The sequence below is a fragment of the Lonchura striata genome, chromosome 2 (assembly GCF_050655825.1).
Source record: "Lonchura striata isolate lonStrDom1 chromosome 2, ASM5065582v1, whole genome shotgun sequence".
NCBI lineage: Eukaryota > Metazoa > Chordata > Aves > Passeriformes > Estrildidae > Lonchura > Lonchura striata.
Window position 1 is genome coordinate 47410610 of NC_140704.1, and position 19630 is coordinate 47430239.

General features: G+C 42.4%; 1 protein-coding gene across 5 annotated transcripts in view; it reads right to left on the reverse strand.

Annotated features, from left to right (window-relative positions):
• Window positions 1-19630, reverse strand: part of AOAH (acyloxyacyl hydrolase) — an 83057-nt gene extending 63427 nt beyond the window's left edge. For 3 of the 5 annotated variants that reach the window (XM_085573351.1, XM_021553287.4, XM_085573348.1), the window contains exons 1-2: window positions 8382-8529; window positions 7859-8013 (exon numbers count right to left, since the gene is read on the reverse strand). In XM_085573351.1, the coding sequence (XP_085429477.1) occupies window positions 7859-8012 (154 nt within the window). In that variant the 5' untranslated portion in view covers window position 8013; window positions 8382-8529. Of the gene's footprint in view, window positions 1-7858; window positions 8014-8381; window positions 8530-8578; window positions 8685-19051; window positions 19151-19528 lie in introns of those variants that run through there. The other 2 variants (XM_085573349.1, XM_085573350.1) reach the window with 2 other exon arrangements.

A 19630-nucleotide genomic window follows, 5' to 3' on the forward strand; every position in this document is an offset into this window, starting at 1 on the left:
CTGGCATAAAAATACCTCTTTCCAAATTAGTCTAATCCAGTTGCTGTTCAACCTGGAACAAGACATTTCTCTTTGCAATTCATGTAGGGAGATAATAAGAAATAGGGCTTTCTCCTCTGGGATGGGGACATCCACGTGAGTACTCTATGTGCAGGCAGACCATACAGGAATGTTTTCTTTTTCATATAATCATAGAATGGTTTGAGTTGAAAGGGACCTTAAAGATCATCTAGTTGAACCCCCTGGCCATGGGCAGGGACAACTTCCACTGTACCAAGTTGCTCAAAACCCCATCCAACTTGCCCTTGAACACAGCTTCCACAACTTCTCTGGGACACCTGTGCCAGCATCTCACTTACTATATATTCCTTTCCTAACAGGGCCCAATATCCATACTGCCTGTTTGCACTGCTTCTCATTACTGAGCTGATACTTTCAAAGAACAGCCCTTTATAACCTCAAGATTTCATTCCAGCTCAATGAAATATTCAGCTCAAATGACATAAAGGTATATGCAAAGTAAGGACAGTTATCTTCCCATATACAGCCAGAGGATTTGTTGCTTTGAAGGGTAATTTGGAAATGGATCTGAGTGATAGTCTTTTAACTCAGTCTTTGCTTCCTATCCTATTTGCAGAATTAATGTATTTTGCAGAGATACTGAGGTGATGGAACATAATTTTAGGTATCCATATTCAAATATGTTGGCATATACAAGACCCTTTCACCTTTAATTTGCTAAGTCTTATGAAATATCTTGGAAATATTAAATGGTACACTATTAAAAAGCCTGTCTCTGGGCATTAAATTACACATAGTGTAGTGGCTAAAGACATTTTTAAAATACTAATATCAAAATGGCAGCATTTTGAGTGCATTTGTGACAAATTCCAGCAAAACCTGGAATACCAATTATTATTGCTGTTGCTCATGCAAAAGCACTGGGCCACCTCAGGCACCCTAACTTCAGAGCTCCAGTCATTCATTTTTGTTTCATTTAGACATACAACAAGGACTCTGATACAGTTATGACAGAAAATTCACTTTCCATCTAGTGGGAGACTCTGGTATCCATACCTGGCAGCCAAATGTATCCCTAGTGTTTCCTACATTACACTTCAAAGAGCCCTATTTAACAAAATCTATAACCCCAGGCATTTCCAATAGAAATGTTTTCTGTATTAATTAATATGAAAAAAACCCCTATGTATGTATGTGTGACACTAACATATTTTTCTTTTCCAAATCAGGAAAGGCTATTGAAAATTTACTGAAACCTGAATGCTGGCAGGGGGTGTTAATGTAATTTGATAACTTTATCCTTGTTGCAAAGTCTTCCCCATTTCAGGATTCTGAATGCAAGAAACTTTTTTTCAGATATACAGTTCCTAAAATATGTAAAAATGATTGCCTTAAACACGAGCAGTAGATCTCTGTAGTAGGGTTAACACGTGAACAAGAGTGAGAGGCACATGTGCATCCAAATAGACAGTCAATAAAATTATTATTATACTCAAGGCAAACATCAGTAATGTAGAATGTACAAGACTACACATGTGTACAAATGCACATAGATATGATTGTGTATTTACACACACAGAGATATGGATGTCTTGGCATGCTGATCACATCTTTTCATTGTGATCAATAGCTGTATTTACATTTTAAGGTCATAAGTTTTCAGCAAGAGGATGATTTTGGAAAAAAAAATTACCATCAATTGCTGAAAAATTGCTGAGTTAGTTGCTTTAGTATCTCTAGTATACAATTCCCATACCTGTGTTTGTGCTAGCTAAAGCATAATCATAGGGGAAAATGTTAGGGTCAAATTTAGTATTTATTGCTGGTCATCAGGCCAAACTTTGTTGCTGATTAAATGGAGCAATGCTGGTGAAGTCGGCAGAGCTGCTATGGCTTGGAACTGACTTAGCTGTAATCAAAGTAGATTCCCAGACTTTCAGAGTAAAATACATTGTGGTGCTACACTGATATTGAGCTAGGCTTTTTTACAGAACTCACTGAGCTGTAAATTATGCGTTCTGTCATGGTGTCCCCCCAGACAATATGTGCACAGCCACTCTGCTTGAGCACAGTTGTTAAAAGCCTCCAACTCCATTTGGCATGTTCCATTGTGTGAAGTTATCGGGAACTCTGAACACCACCAGTCCTGCTGCCACTCCAAGGGGCATATTTCATCCCTGCACTCATGCACAGCTAGACAGAGGCAAACAGAGAGGACAATGACTACCATGCAAATCAACACAGGTAGAGGTCAGAGTTTTACTCTGCTGGTAGCTCAGAAACATCCGTTCTTTAATGCAATCAGAGCTAAAATACGTTTCGAAAATATGCTTCTTCATATGGTAGTAACAGTGTACTCCTGGCTGAATGGAGGTGGTGACCCACAAAGGTTGCTGAGAATGGCATTATATAGAGCACAAAGATGGGGAAATTTGCTTTTCTGGCTGCTGACCCACAGGATCTCTGCTTGCTAGCAGAGAAAATGGAAAGCACTGCTGTCTGGCCTTATTGAGGGCTCCCTGACTAAACGCCTCATTCTGAAAAGGGCAACCAAAGTCAATCGCCAATAGAGCAGGGCAGTCTGCTGCGGGGGAGAAAACAAATACATGCTGCTCTTTGCAAATGCTTCTTCTTGCAGTCACAGCACAGAACTCCAGAAATGCTGACCTGGAGTAAGTCCCCTTACAAAACCTCTGCCCTAACAGACGATCTAAACCATCTAGGCCATTCTGAAGGAACAGGGCAGACACAGTTTGTAAAGACCTCTGATGAGGTCTTCTACAAATTTCCCACGAACTTCTCATTCTGCTCACTTACCACTATCACAGGAAAATCCTCTTTCTAACCTGAAGGTCTCCACTAGTACCCGTTTCTGTTACTTCCTGGAGAATGGATCACGCTTTTAATGCTTTCATGGACAGATATATGTTTTCTCAAGTTTTTCTTCTCTAGACTAATTAACTCTAATTTATTCACTCTTCTTTTATAGCTTATGCTTGTTTTTCCCTGAAACCTCCTGTCACTCTGCATCATTTTGATGCACAGCCCCAAAAGGGAAGGCAGAAATTCCTCTGAGGCTTTGTCAATACTGAGAAAGGTAACAGGTTACTTCACGTCTTGCAAGCTGACTTCTGTTTGCACGTCTCGGTGTGTGCTGCATGTGCATGCCATCATTGTGCCATTACAAGCCCAGATGATCTTCCTAAGGGATGCTACCCAGCTGGTTGTTCCTTATTTGCTGTGTGTGTCATTGACTATTTCTGCTGAAGTGAGCACCTTCAACGTTCCCATATTGAAATTACCTTTTCAGATGCAAGTACTCCAAGTTGTCAAGCTTGTTTTGAATTTAATTCTGCCCTCCATTTTACTTGCAAACAATTTCAGCTTTACATGGACAGATTTAATTTAATAGTACAAATTTCATTATCCTTACTAGTGAAAATATGGAATGATAGTATGTTCAAAAGAGAAGTCCAAGAAAGATTTAGTACATGCTTTTTCTTGGGAGTGAGCTACTTGTAATTACTATCTGAAGACTATGCATCAGTTTTGTTCTGCCATGTAGAAGCTTAATCACTGTCACACATCTCTCAAGCATAAGATTAGTGCTGAGGTAGTGTCAAGAGCCTTACTAAAGCCCAGCTATAACATCTGCTTCTTATTCCATGTCTACATGGCATCATCCCATTGGCAAAGAAAATTAGATTGATCTTATACTACTTTTGAAAGGTGTTTTTAAAAAGTTTTATTAGCTATTGAAGAATTTTTCTAGGATTTTATGTTTAACTGACTAATCTACCATTCCCAAAATTCACTTTCTTACTGTGTTGAAGGGAGATGAATACAGAAGTTCCCATCCATCTTTCAGAGTCTCCCCCACTTTCTGCATACTCCAGAGCAGCTTCTGCCTTTCCTGAGGTTGCTTCAGGTACCTCTGGATGAAGTCAACTTTGCTATAGAACAGAGCAATTTGCAACAAACCTTTAAGGGCTCTGTGGTAAGTAAGGGTGGAATTGAATAAAAGCTTTAAAAATCAGTAGAAAAATGATGAAACACTTGCACCAGGGTCAACAGTTTACCAGTGTTACTGTACTGTCTTTGGGTACCTTAACATTAACTTAAGTAAAACTTTGCTTGCTTTTTGAAATGGGCAGCACTTTCCTCATTTGGAAGATGGGAAAATAAAGACCTGAGTATATGAAAGGCTCCTTCATGCCTAATGTTTGAGAGAAAAGTACACAGCAGCTCTTTCTCAGGATGACACACTGAAACAGTCAGGCTGCACTCAGCAAAAGGATTTTTAGGTCTCATCCCAAATAAATCCCTTAAGCCATGCTGCCCATCAGTAACAAACCCAGAAAAGAAAGCCAGACTCAGCATGCAGCTCCCAAACCCATGCACAGAACAGAACCTCACTGCCTCTTTGCAGGAGGAAAACAGCTTCACAGACTTTTGCATGTAGGAAGGCTTACAAAAGCCCTTTTACCTCTCATAAGGAAAAACCAGAAAAAAACGTATCAAATGCAAAGTGTGCAAAAGGCCCAGAGGAAGGGCCTGAGCTGATTTCACAGAATGCAAAAATGGTGGCATTTTAGCAGCCTGTGGAGACAGGAAATACTGATGGAGAAAAAAGACTGTCAGATGCTAGGAAAGTTTTTCTCGTGACAAGGCCAAAGAAAGGCCATTTATCTGGTTGTGGTTAGGTACTTCTTCAGACCAGGAATCTTAGATGTTTAGGAATTGCTCAGGTGTACTACATATGATCCTGTGGTTGAGAAGGTTATTGTTGGGTGCTTTTCCCCTCTTTGCTGTAACTCTAAAATGCAGCAGTATTAAACCTTTTTAGTTGTTTTGTTTGTATGTTAAGGCAATTATGAAAAGCCTTTCTCTAAATGAAGCAGCTACATTTTTCAGGAAAATGCAGAAAAAATGATGTGAGTCTTTCTACAGTTAGCAAAGATGATTGCAATCGCTGTCTAAACCTCACTGGAAGCACACCCTCCTCTCCTCCAGACCTGTTCCATACTGGCACATAGGTGCCTACCCAAAATACATTTCCCAGGAACTGCTAAGGGCAGGGAAGCCCCTTGAATTACCCAAATTCTTTGCCAATACGACTGGAATATACTGGGGCAGATGGTGGTGCCTACCCAGGGAGTGCTGCAAGCAAGGGGAACAGAAGGAGGAAGCAACCAAGTTGTGTCACATTTAACAGAGGTACCAGAGCTGCACTTTGCTCTCTTGTCATATTATTTCCACATACTTCTTTAAGAAGTGTGATAAACTCACTGGAAAGGCTTAATGGGAAATATTTTCTTGGTTTTGTTACTGAAAGAGCATTCGCTTTCTGACTGACTGATTACTAACACAACAATCTCAATCAAGCAGGTGGTAGACAGGAGTGATCAGAAATTCAATGTGCAGCCACCTCATTTCCCTCAGAAAAGTGAGGCAGATAACTTTGAAAGATTAGATGCCTAACCACACATTCAAACTTATATGAAAAAAAAATTCTTCAAGGAAATCTCCTATGCATTTAGCAGTAGGAATCTCTAACATTAAAAATTAGATAAGATTTAAGGAAGAAATTTTTCATGGTGACAGTGAGAAGGCACTGGAAGAGGTCACCCAAAATAGCTGTGGATGCCCCATCCCCTCCACTATTTGATGCCAGGTTGGATGGGACTCTGAGCAAGGTGAGCAAGTGGAAGCTTCCCTGTCAGGGAGGTGGAACTACAGGATATTTAAGATGCCCTCCAACCCAAACTATTCTATCATTCTCTCTGATTCTATGAAATCATCTTGGCCTATCATCTATAACGCCAAGAAGACACAGAAGTATTCATGTCTCTTTGTCATTATCTTCCTAGATGGCAAACGACGCCAACTAAGTATCTGGGGTTGAGCTGATGGAAGGAAATCACAAGCTGATCCTTCTTTACTATCTGCTCCTAGGAGAGCTGGTCACTGAATCAGATGCAAGAGTTACCCGTGCTCCAAGTCATGGCTAGTGCAACAATCAATTCCTCTGTGCTTTCCCTTTCTGCTTGAGAAAAGGAAGGGGCACAGTATTTTCAAAAGCTAGTTATATGGGCAGCTAATGAGGGAAAGCCCAGAGGCAGACATCTGGGATAGGAGCCACCAGCCCTCCCCGACAGGCTGGTTCATGCCCTTTTAGCACTAGCCACACTTCATTTTTATCTTGTGGTTTACAGAGGTAGGCACAGTCTGTTTGGATCCTGACTTGAGTTCACAAGGATGTTTTTAGCTGAAGGGACACTTCAGAAAGATAAACTGGTGTGGGAGGCAGAACGAAGAGCATGCTGAGTGGTTCCAGCAATGGGGCTAGCACTACTCTCCTCCCTTTAGAAGGGGAAAAGAGGACAAGTTATCTATCTTGCACAAGGCAAGTTCAATGCAACATGTGGAATTTAGAACTTTTCTGAGTCAACAGGATAGAAAGACAATACTCACAATCTTGGTATTGAAAAAATACCAGTGTAAAAATCCCACAGATGAGCATTGTCACTGCCTTTCCTGTGCCATCAAAACTGTAGCTACCTTAAGATCTCACCACTAAACAACACCACTTCCCCCTAGTTCTGGCAGCTGCTCTGTCACCACTTGCATGGCTCCCAGTCCAAACAAGGACAGCCCCTCACAGCCATTTCTGCCTTTCACCTCTTTTTCTCATGTTCTGGCTGGTAGCTGAACCCCCTCACCACCCTGACTCTGCTCTCCTTTTGGTTCACCCTGCCCCACCAAAACTGTCAGGGGTACTGTGGGTAGCTCAGAAGGGAGGCAAAAACATGCTTTTATCAAGTTTCGGATTATTATTTGCAACTGTATTCCCCAAGCCACAGTGGAAAGAATTATTTCCTTCTGAAGGATGAAGGGCTGTGACAGGGTTTATGTTTCCAGCACAAAGGTGCCTTGGGAAGCTAAAAGAATTTTAGAAATTTTTAGGCTGAAAAAAGCCTGTAAGATCAACAAGTCCTGCTGATCACAAAGTAAAGCATTTGATTGTAATGCATAAGACATATCCATTTGCACACATAAAAAATATAAGGTACCACATCTCCATAAGTATATGATGTGCCATGCCAAGGGCATTTCTGGTGCAGTTTACATTGATTTCAGTCTTACCAGTCTTGCTCTGGGAATCACTTAGCCACCTGAGACTGTAGAATACCTACTCCCAGATATCAGTACTGTGGGGATCACCACAGTCACTGAAGTCACGTGAAAAGGGGGTTGCCATCTTGCCCCAGTTCAGTACAGGTCATGCAGACACGTGTGCACACCAAAAGGAAAAAAAAAAGTGAGGAAGCAGCCTTTGCAATCCAGCTATCCAGAGAGGACTATTCAGACCATAAAGATCTCTGGCCCAAGTATGGACCAACCACTCCTAAGAATAGTTTTCCAGGAACTGAAATCAATAAGGAGACCCTGGGAAAGTCTGAAGGGAACTGTGCCTTCCTGCCAGTTAAGCAAAATGCACTGTGAACCCTAAGAAACACTAGGACTTTATAACATCCTATTTCCAGATCCCAGACCTGCAGACATTAAAGCCAACCTTTCAGATGCCATTTCCCACAGAGCAAAAACATGAACTTTGGGAAGCAGCCAGTCAAAAACAAAATCATAAAATAATTCCAGATCCCATGACGGCCTTGCAAAATCTTCAGTGACTGATTCAGCAAAGACTACAAGTATTTTGCGGTACAGCTGTTGAAATAGATAAAGGAGCGATTTATGATGTGAATAGCAGCTCTCAGCTCACCAGTGAAGTAAGGAATGAACTAGACCAGCAGGCAAACAAAACCTGGATACGTACCAACACAGGTGTGTCCTTTGTACAGCCCAAAGGGGAGCGAAGGGGCTCGTGGGTCTTTTCCACGGGGTAGAGGTGAGGAAGAGGCAGTCTTCAGCAGCAGCAAGAGCCAGAGGATGAAGAATAAATTAAGGAATGTTTGCCTAGACTCCTTCATCCTAAGTAAAAAAGGAAGAAATCAGGTGGGAAGGATGCAAGTGGATCTGTATTCCCCTTACTGTCAGGGAGTATCCTGCATTGGTGCAGCTTGAGGAGAAGGAGACTGGTGTGCCTATGCAGCTGTAAGTAACACAGGGATGGATTCCCAGGTGGGGACAGAGACATCCGCCCTCTCAGGGGGTGTGTGAAGGATCCCACACTGGCACATTGCAGGTGCTCTCCCGACCCTCAGCCCCTCTCCAGCCCTGCCACCCATCAAGCCCAGCAGGTCGCACTGGCCTGGGCGTGCTGTCAGGATGCCCCTGTGGCCCAGGCTGCTCTCCACACCCCCACACGACCCCGCTGCCCCATGTGCAGCTATTCCAACCTGCTGGCCTGGGAGGACCAAGAGGGTTGGATGGGCAGCTCTGGCTCAGCGCTCCGTGTCTCCTGCAGCAGCCGCGGAAGACGAACGACCTTGAACCACAGGAGTTGCCAGAGCCGCTCAGCATTAATAACACAAGACACTCCCCTGAACAACTAGTGTTGCAAAAAGGGAAAAAGCAAAAAAACAACTCTACAAACCCTTCCCCCTGTGCCGTCACTGCTCTGCCCTCCTCCACAGAAATGAAAGAAAAGATCTCTCTGGCTGCCTCTGTAAAATTTCTGACCAGGGTTTCCGTTCCAGAGGACTGAGTGTGAAAAATGAAAGAAGCTGCTCCAGACTGAGCCGCGGGGCTGGGAGGGACGGGGCTGCCATGCTGGGGTTTTGCCAGGGCTTTAGTTCTGCTGGGACTGAGGGATAGGGATGGGAGACAGCTGCCAGAGTGAGGATAGCTATGGGAGCTTAACCCCTGCTCCCATCAGCTTTGAGCACATTCGCTTGCAGCCCCCAGCTGCCTGAGAGCCTTGAGAAATCCTGTGCTTGTGCTGTTCCTGCTTTGGCAGTCACAACAACTAAAGGTTTCCCTTTTTAATCCCTCAGACAAAGCATAAACCAGTTCTTCCCCAGCCTGAAGCAAAAGCAAAGTAAAACATGTTTAAATTATGTGAATTCAGAGGTGGAACAAGTCCAAACAGCTATATTCTAGACTCTGTGGATACAAGGATGGCTTTAAGGAGGCAGTTCAGGAATGAAGCACTGGAGGGACAATGCTGCGTCCTTGCTCTGCCTCTGCCTTTTTGTATAAACCTGGGCAAGTCTCTTCCCCTCACAGTGGGCAATGGGTACTTGTCTTTCCTTTCAACTTTTTGTCTGTCTCTTTCAAAAGTGGGCAGGCCAATGGCATGGGTTGCTAAAGGATAATGAGGAGCCTACCTCATAAAATATCCCTACATGCTTCCCAGGAATAATTAAAAGAGACTTATAAATAGTGTTATAAAGAGAAAAACTAGAGAAGGTATTAAAACAACAATTTCCAGCCAATTCCTGCAGACCAACATGATCACACTTGGATCAGATTCGCTTCAGTATTTAATGTTTTTTTTTACAAACCACTTCCTTCCTTGGGAGCCTTTCCTATGACTTTTTAAAGATGGTCCCAGAAAATTTGCCTCAACTTTGATAAGGAGGATTTGCCTTGTGCTAATGATATCATAATCCAGTGGCTCTGGGGAAAAAAAAATTAAGACTATAAAATCTTCAACATGAATACAAATCACTCTGTATTCCATTCTTTAAGCCAAGCCATTTGCTTTCAAATGTATGCTTTCCTTTGAAAGATATAAAAAATAATTAAACCCAAAATGAAGGTAATCGCTGTTGCCTGAGTTTTGCAGAACTGTTTCTGCTTATCATTCTCCCTATAGCGAGCAATACTGGTTTACTTTATTTTTTTTTTAAGAGCAGATAAACAAAAATCATAGTGCAAAGTACCTTATCCATATGCCAATCCTACTGAAATCTGCAGGATGTTTTTCTTAACGCTGTAAAAACTTGCTATAAAAAGACACTGCTACAGCAACTGCAGCTCCATTAAACCCTTTTTAACACACATATCACTTGGTTCCCAATGACACTTTGAAGTCCTTTAAAACTCTGCATATTGGCTCATGAGTGCTTGCTGCAAAAGCAGAGTGCTAATAATAGGCAAGAAAAACCTTCCTAGCAGAGAGGTCTCCGGAATGGCTTCTGCTTTATATCTATTGCAAAACAGAAAGCAAAACAACGGCACTTATAAAGTACAGAGATAGATCCCAAGCTGCTCCCAGGCATGTAAACCTGCAAAGCATGAAGCTCAAGCCTGTAATCAGCTGTGTTATTTTCTTCCATTTTAGCCTGTAGAACGAGCAGTGAGATAACTCTGTATGTAACACAGAGCTGCTTTGCACTGTACTCACACGTTAGTCAAGCTCTTAAACCAATTGAAGAAAAAAGTCCCCAAAGCTTTTAAAATATGCAGTCTAGTCAGAGAAATAAGGGATTTTCATACTTAGATTTGGAGGCCAGCTGGGGAGGTGAACCCCACTCTCACTAGCCCCTCCCCAGACCAGTGTGAAATCTTTCTTCTTCCCACTCAAATCAGATAGCAAATCCTGCCTTTTGCCAAACAGATTTTATATTACTTCTAAGTCCCTGACACATTAAGACATAAAGCTGTCTTGGTACAGGAGTGGAGAAGCCCTTGATGTTGCCTTTTAATCTTAGTAAGTGCATAAATGAGGTTAATAGAAAGTAAAAAGGAAATTGGACCTGTCCCAGAGGAAGGGATTTGGTCATAAATGCTTCCATTAAGTTGTGCACAACACCCAGGTCAAAGAAGCAGACCTAGGTCAAGGGTGACCAAGTAGATGCTGCCTGCCTAGAAATAAAAACATACGAGAGCTGGAGCAAAGGGAGCTCTGCCCTCTGCAAAGCACCAGGTGCAGAGAGGTGATATCTGGGGTGTCCCCTGCCCAAAAGGGTCTGGCAGGGTCACCCTACAGCTTTTGACCATCTTTGTCTCCTCAGCTCTATCGTTTTCTCAATGTATTTGCAATCTAGGCTTGCAGCAGATCCAGCCGGGTGGCAGAGGAGTGTAGTTCATGTGGGTTCTCAGGGCTGGTGGGGCTGCTCAGGGTTGTTATAGCCTGTGAGTGCCTCAGAGCCCTGACACTTGCCTTTGGTGACCATGAGAGACAAGTGGGTGGAGGAATGAATGCTGCAGAAATGCTACTGGACACCCCCCTAGGCACCTGCCTGCAGCATTACTCACCTAAATAGCGCTGAGAACACAGTCAACATTTTGTCTCCCTGAATCGCCCTGTGTAGCTTTTGAAGAGGAGGCAAGGACAGCGCAGAGCCAGAGGTGCCGTGAGTTCACCATCTCTTGCAGATGGGAAACCCTCAGTGCCCTGAAATAACTCAGCTCCCCAGTCATTCACTTGCTATTAGGCAGAAGACACAGAGTCGGTTGAATTTTTTCAAGGTTGAATTTGGACTAGTGATAATATATGCATAAAAGTACACATATATATCTCTCATATATGCTGGCCCACCCCCTGCTGCCTCCTGCTAAGGAAATGGCAGGGCCCACAGCTCCCTCCATTCAGCAGGCAGATCAGGAGGGATGTACAGTACTCTGCAGGGCTTTGGTTAAATTCTGCTCAGAATGGAAGTCCTGCAGCTCTCTGTATTTGCTCTCAGGATGCCAGAACACACGGGAGAGCTTGCTCAGCTCACCCAGCTTGATCCAGTCTATGTTTTTTGGGAGTTTTAGCACATGTGGGGGTCTCCAGAGCTAAATGTCAGTTACCATATCCTCATGTACAGGCCATTAGCAAGTGTGATGTGACACACCACATAAGGGAGGGCTTTATTTGGGGGTCAGCAGAGAGGCCACAGGGGCTAATGGCCCATGGAGTGCCCCACTTGGTAACTCCCAGCCCAAGCACTCCAGGCAGACCCTCAAGCCTCTCTCAGTTTAAGCAGAGCTGAGAGAAACTTGTGCACATGATGACTTCCAAAAGCCTGAGGAAAAACATGCAAAGACAAGGCTGAATTTGCATGGTAGCAGAGCAGTGTTGGGATACATGGTAGTGGGTGAAGAAATAAATCCTCTAGGCTGATCCCAAGAGCAGGAGTGTAGTTTCTGGAGTTTGAAGGCCCCACAACACTTCTCCATTTCTCACATTTCCATATGAGTTCCTGACACCTAAGGTACTTTGGTTTGGGTGGTGGAGCCAAATCATCTTAGAGACAGGTATGGTTTCAGCCTCCATCTTTACTGCCCCTGATAGAGATGCAATGGAACTGAGTTAGGGTTTCTGATTTTCTGAGTAAGGTTCTTAAACACGATTTAAGAGTCACCCTTTCCCTGTAGGGAGCAATACGTAATTGCCACTAGAACTGTGAAATGAGATACAAGGATGAAGTTAGTTACAATACTGCTTTCTATAATGGGTCCCTAAAGATCTGTTTATTTATACAGAAAATACATTGGAAAAAGCCATCGAAAAGAAAAGAGAATGGAAAATACTTCAGTGAAGCCACAAAACAGGACAAGCAAGAATTGATTTGTCATCTGTCAGGATTAGAGGCCACTTAGTAGAAAAAAGAAATATGAAGTAGTTATCTTACAAGAGGAGATCAGCTGGCAGTGTATATTTATCTGTTCTACTCTGTCCAAGTCACTGCACACATTATTGATTTTTTTTTTTCCTGTTTGGTTAGATTTTTTGCATATTGATTTTTAAGATATATACATTTTTTTCTCTTTGTCACATTCACACATGCATTTTTATGATGATTAAATGTTATCTTGGAAGGTTTTCTCTCTCTTTCTTCCCTCTTTGAAATGCTGTTCAATTCTTAAGGGAATAGATATAAGCCTTGTATTTTTTGTGTCTGGAGAGATAAAACCTGCAGGAAGAAGCCTTTAGATCAAAGATCCACTCAGTCCCTTTTCTTCCTTTTATTTTCAAAACGTTGTCCTTTGTGCCCTTTGACTCTGAAGTTCCCAGTGGTTTCTTGCATTGGTTATTTTTCATTACTGCTCTCCAAATTTCTCTGACTGTCATAAGCATCTCTGCGGTCGGTGCATTATCACTGGCACGGATGAACATTTCCAGAGCCCCATGTGGATTTGCGGCTGCACCACAGCCAACTGAGTCATTCCCTCTGCCCCAGTTTCCTTATCAGTTGCTGCTTGCAGTTCAAGTTATGCGTCTATTTCAGAGTCTCTCTGTCTCATTGTCATTCAAAGCTGCAGGGAAAGCATTTAAACCAGTACTTTCTTACACTCATATCCAAAAATTTGTTCCAAGTTATTGCCATGCTGTAGCTGAGATTATTATTATTTATTTTGCCACCTTTAATGAAATCTATTGTCCCAGCTTGTAAGGGTGTTGATATCTGGGCTCTTAGAAATGTAAATCACTGATATAACTTCAGTTTGGATACAACAAAATATAGGGACAAACCTCTTAAAGCGTTCAAACAGGGAACCCATGAAAAATACAGCTACATCACATTTGCACACTTGTTCATGGCAGGTTGTGCACTTCTGGGAAGTTAGGGTTGACAAAAGGGGGTGACTTTGGATTCACTACTAAAGATGGATTTTTGCAAAGTGGAGATCAGATGAACTGCATCTTCAAAGTGTATTTCTCACTATTGCCTGTAAGGAACCCTATAGTGATTTACATGCTTTAGTGGTGGACTTGACAGTTCTGGGTTAACAGTTAAACCTGATGATCTTAAAGTCTTTTTCCAACCTAAATGATTCTATGACTCTGTGATTATGGGTGATGCAGTACATTTCCTTAGTTGTTTCATACTGGTGCAGAAAACAAACCTGGCTGTGGTGTTCTGACTGTGTACAGATGACCTTATAAATCCAGAAGTAATCTTACTAACCTAGATTTTGCAGGTGGGCACAGCTATGGGCCTTTTCCTATCTAAAGAAGACCTAATTCTTGCTATTATCTAGACAAAAATACCCAAAACCCTCAGCTCTGGTAATTAAGGAGCAAGAAAGTGTGGCAGTATTACTGAAAGACTTGTTAGAGACCTTAGATAAGAGAGGCACTCAGAGCCAGCTGTAAATACAAGTCAGGAAGGCTGGGACAGACTCTCTGCTGCCCTGCAGTTTGGGTACTCATTTAAATCCCGGGGAAGTGAGATGCAAGCATTACCAACTCAGTGTGATTATTGCCCTGCCATAAATAGCTAGTAACCTGCTGGGCAAGCCAAAATCCTGTCTACTGCATCGATCCCTGCAGTGCTATTGCTATTGCATTGGGTTTTGTCAGAAATGCAACCTCCTGTCAGGCTCCCAGTTTGGTGCTGATGAAGCTTTGGTGGAGGGTGGTAGGGCAAAAGCTTACCCCAGGTGCTGTCAGGTTGTAAGCACTTAAAAGGGGAACATCACAGCATCAGAGAAGAAGAAAAATAAATGTTTGATTATATTAGTTCCATTTGATCTTTCCTCCAGTAATGCAAATAAAAGAATTGCAGCTCAACAGCCTCTTAATCTCAACACAGAACAGGTGCCAATAAAAGATTATTATTCCCAGTGTTTGGGCTAGGAAACAGTGCTGAATGTCACTGGAGGCATTTTTAGCACATACCAAAGTTCACAAGATTATTTAAACATATTGATTGAGGCATGCACTGGGACTTCTGTGCTCAGAAATGTGATCTCTACAACATATGTACTGTGGTGGCACTTTGCCATTCAATAGCAGGGTGGGGGATGTTGTGGTTTTTTTTGGTCTTTTAAAGTAGATGTTTCACTGATTTGCTTTGATAATAAATGACCTACAGCTGTGCTAGGCAACTTCCCTCCAAAATAGCCCTTCAGGAAGAGTATCCATCATCCATAGGTGTATATGAAAAGGCAGTGCAGGCTGATTTTTCAAATATTGATTAGGCAAGTCACTGGCCAGCCAGCCGTGTAGAATCTTCCTGCTCTTTAGAGAAGCCAGGCTGTATGAAAGAACTCAAAGCACTTGGAGGAATATACATCCTCTAATTCAAGAAGATGAGGGTGATGTAGCAGTCAGTAAAGGTTGCACTGATAATCTAGTTTTATACAGACAAGCCAAAGTCAGGCATGAGGTCATCCCTTAACATTTCACCTTTCAGATCATAGAATTATAGAATTGTTGAGATTGGAAAAGACCTTTAAGATAATGAAGTTCAACAGTTACCCCTGTGCTGCCAAATCCACCACTAAACCATGTCCCCAAGCACCACATTTACACATCCTTTAAATACCTTGAGGGATGGTGACTCAGCTGCTTCCCTGGGCAGCCTGTTCCGATGCTTGACAACCCTTTCCATGAAGAAATTTTTCCTAATACTCAGTTTAAACTTCTTCTGTCACAATTTGCTTAGCTCTATCACTGAAAATACATGGAGGGTTTGTTTGCACTTTTCTGTCTTTTCACTTGTGTCAGATTTTATGCTGATATCTGATATTGATAGTTTAGACTTGTATATGTACAGGATGATGACAAGGGCAGCTGTTTTTATCTACTACTGTTCATAGCCACCTCACCATAAAGCAGACACATGCCTCTCCAAAATGGCTATCTATTCACAACGCCTTTCATCCTTTATGCTTCCTTACCCTGCCTGGGCATCCCACAGATTTACCCCTTTCCTCTACCTTTCCCTTTTCCAATAGCTTCAGACTCAGAGCTGTATTTTAATTTCTGTCCCTTTCCAGAAATTAGATGAGTAGAGAAAATACCCTGTTAAACACAGCAGCGTTTGTTCAGGCCCCTTCTTGAGGGATATAGGAAGGTGAGCAGCTGGGGCTTGTTGCAAATCTGACACATTAATTCATCCCAGAAGAGACTTGAACCTGGAGAAGGTGGGCATGACTCCTGCCTTCACAAAGAGGAATGCCCCCATGAGAATCAAAACCAGCAGCACAAGGACCATCAAACTGTTAGTGAGGGGGAAAGCAGACACTGCATCACTCTTCTTCCCATACTCAAGCTGTGCCTTAAACACAGAATATCTCTGCCTGGTCAGCTGCCTGGTCTCTGGCCCCTCCACACACGATGGAGTCATTAAATCATCCATCAGGACACCATCCTTCATGCAAAGTGGGATGGCTGCCTGCCTCCCTCACTCATTATTGGTCTTCCACAGTCCTTTTCAGCCATTTCAATGAAATATAAATAGCCTTTCAGATAAATGTTCACTCTCTTATAATACCTTTCTGACGTGTTTCTGCTCTTGCTCTGGATGCATAAAGAAGAGCTGTAATATATTTCAGTGAGTTATTGAATCCTTTTTGAACCCTGATATATGCTCAGTACAAGGTTATTTGAATATGAGGGGTATAGGCATAGGCTTTAGCAAAATCTACCCAGCTAAATTGTTCGGAAAAAATGAGCAGGCAAGATTCTGCCTTGCAAATCTGTTTTCCACAATGAAGGACTCCAAGCCTGCTGATGCTGGACCAACCTCCTTTTTCTGCACCAGAATATCCACAGCCATGAAAAGTATGGTTCAGGCTTTCCTGTCCCTTTTACTTTAATTTTTTTTTTAAATTGTATTTAAATTAAGCTGCTGGACACCACACCAGGAATTCTCTTTTCTTTGCCTAAGTAATGCAGAGCGCATGTTGTACAACCAAATTATAAACAGAAAGATGAGGACCCAGGAATGTTACCCAGGGTTTTACTGGAATGTGACACAGAAGTAGTATCTCCCCCATCTTCCTGGCTTAGAGAACAAATTAACACTGGAGTATTTGTGTATTTTTTCGTCATGTAGCTTTTTTGCCACCATTCTTCATTTAGGTTCAGCGTTTGGGTATATTTAAAGCTACCAACATAAATTAGCAACAAAGCTTGAGGGTGTTAAATAACCTCCAATAAAACTCTTTCCTCTCATTGGAGTATTTTCTCAAAATGAAAATATCTGACTAAACATCTTGTTCTAACACTATGCATTGAAGATAACAAAGTGGGGACCAAGTGACTTTCACTCCCCAAACTTCATCTCTTGAAGGAAAAGGGCACCTCTTCATCACGTCTGGAAGAATGAGTAAGTGGAAATGCATTTTGGGGATCAAAACCAAAGTCCATACATATTGGAATCAGCTCTTTTTGCAGTCTCTGTGCAGCAGAGATGCTGCAGATCCCCAGCACAAAGCCTGAATAATCTTGCCACCGAGTGATACAGCGATAGAGGTGTTAGGAAATGTCCAGATAAAAGATAATGTGCAAGATAGGGAATTCCATTATGTATTAGGAGCTGGAATGGTAGTAGACCAAAGTTTCTTTTGGGCTGGGACAGAAGTGAGTCACAGTGTGTAAGTAGATGTCCCTCAGTGAGTCTGTGTTAACACCAAGTGTGGTAAGTCTCAGACCTCAAACCAGGCTAATAAAGTTATTTATGCAGCTACCCGGTGATCTGGCTATCTAGCTCTCACCAATGTTTTTCTTCTACTCAGCCATTTCCCCTTTTCACCCTCTGTAGCCAAACTCCTTGAATGCTCTCTAGAAAATGCCCCAAAGCTCTGATGTGGAAACCATGAAAGTTGGCTAAGAAATTTTAATGATGGCACATAGCAAGTTTCTGGCATTTAGCAATGAGGAAGTAAGAAGAGGTAGAAAAGATTCAGAGTCATGCTTCTGCCCAAAAGTAATCATCTGTTTTTTTCTGTCTTTGATTTTAGTTCTCTATTTCCCAGATGACAGATGGGTTTTGGCAAATGCTTACCACCGACCTTCTGAAATCAAATCCCAGGGAAGCCTTTCAAGATGAGTAGCCAAGACCCAAAAACATCACTGTGGCAAAATATGTATAAAGAGTTTAGAAACTATTGGATGCCAAATAGGTAAAGGAAAGTTGCCCAATTGTTTTTCAGGATAAAGAAAGAAACTATTTATTTTCCCTGAAGTTGGTGTCCTTTCCAGTCTTTCAAATCTAAAGAACACTTGCCCTAGATGTATTTAGTGCATCACACTATTTTAGGCAATAATTCATGATGCAAAATTCATAATTCATGTGTGTACATCATTCCTTTGCTTTAATCCCACATCCAGTTTCTTTTGATGATTAGCAAAAATAACTACAGTCACTGCAGATGAAGGTAAGCTGTAACTTTTACCTAAAACTCTCTGCCCATATTTATCAGGTGTCTGCTTGTGTTTTCAGGAAAGGAACTTGAACCTCCTCCCACCAAGAGTGCCAATTGGTCCATGGGCTCCCAAATGCCAACTTTGCCAGTACACAGCACCTGGGGCGGTATCCTTGGCGCTCCCCAGCATCCCTGAGGAGGATCCACCTCACTAAGGGGCTCCCTTAGCACTGTGGGTCTGTTTTCCTCAGAGGACACCAAACAATTCTACCAAGGATGCAAGAGAGAGGATGCTTTGTACCACTACAGCTCCTCCATGCTTAGCTGTAGCTCTCAGGAGAACATCGGGAGACAAAGTCAGAGCATTCCTTTGTCCTGGAGAGGTGGGCTGTGTGGGTGTCTCCTGCACACTGCTGTTGAGCTATCATTCAGGCTGTCTCAAGGTGATTTTCACCCCCCCAGAGCCGAGGATGAGCAAAGAGGCCATAGGAAAGCAGGCTGATGGTGTGAGAAAAGCTTATCTGATGTGAGATTACAGTATGCAGGTAAGAATGAATCAGTCCCTTCCTCTCACTAAGATAAAGAAGGGCACAGGGAATATGGGCTGTCTGAGGTGCTATTTTGGATTTGCTTACAGGAGGAACAAGCCAGCATGATTTCCAGCTGTATGTCCCCAAAAAGATCTGGCAAATTTTAAAATATTGAATAGCTGGGATACCATGATCCAAGACTTCATTAAAATTTGACCTGCTAATTGACACTGCTTGTAAAATCAGCATGTCATGGAATCTTTCCATTCTCACCTTAACTCTGTATTTTGCTCTTCTTGGCATAGTGTGGTCACTCAGATGGCAACATTAGCTTTCAGGGCATGAGTAGTGGGTCTTCAGCCTTTTCAGTGGTGCTTTCTGCCTTTCCACTCCAGCCATCTGGGAGCATACATGTTTAGAGCTTCCCCTTGCATTGTAGCTCTCTCATAAGGCATTTCTGAGAGAGAATAACCTCTCCAACAGAAGCCATATATGATATTTACCTGAATGCTTAATTTTCCCAGGTAGCTAAGACTTTCACCATTCCTTAAAGCTGCTCACTTCTGCTTGGAACTCTTGGGACACACCACCGAGCAATCCTTCTGTAACATAAATATTTGATTTCAGCATTTTTTAGAGATGGGCAGTGAGACAGGCAGAATTACTGTCTGATTTTTTCCCAAAGGAAAATTCCACATGTATGCCTGCTTGCACACATACCAGATACATCCTGGCAGAAAAGACTCCTATCTGGAAAGACATTTCTTCTATCACATTTACAGGGAAAGGGGAAAAAAAAGGAACCACATTCTTTTTCCCTTTGACTAAAGAAAAATATATTAGCAGGACAAAGGCTTATTTAAATGTTCATTTTAAAATATTGGCCGATTGTTTGAGTACATTTATTTCTTTGGTGATTCAGCTGCAAGTGAGAAAGGTGTTGTGACCTATTGAATTGCCTATCCATCACATCTACTGACCTCTCTGTCCAGGGACCATCAAACCCTGGCTGCTGGCTCCATTTGTGTGTCCACTGCTTGGCCCCTCAGCTTCCCAGGTATAACCCTGTGCTGTGGTACTGC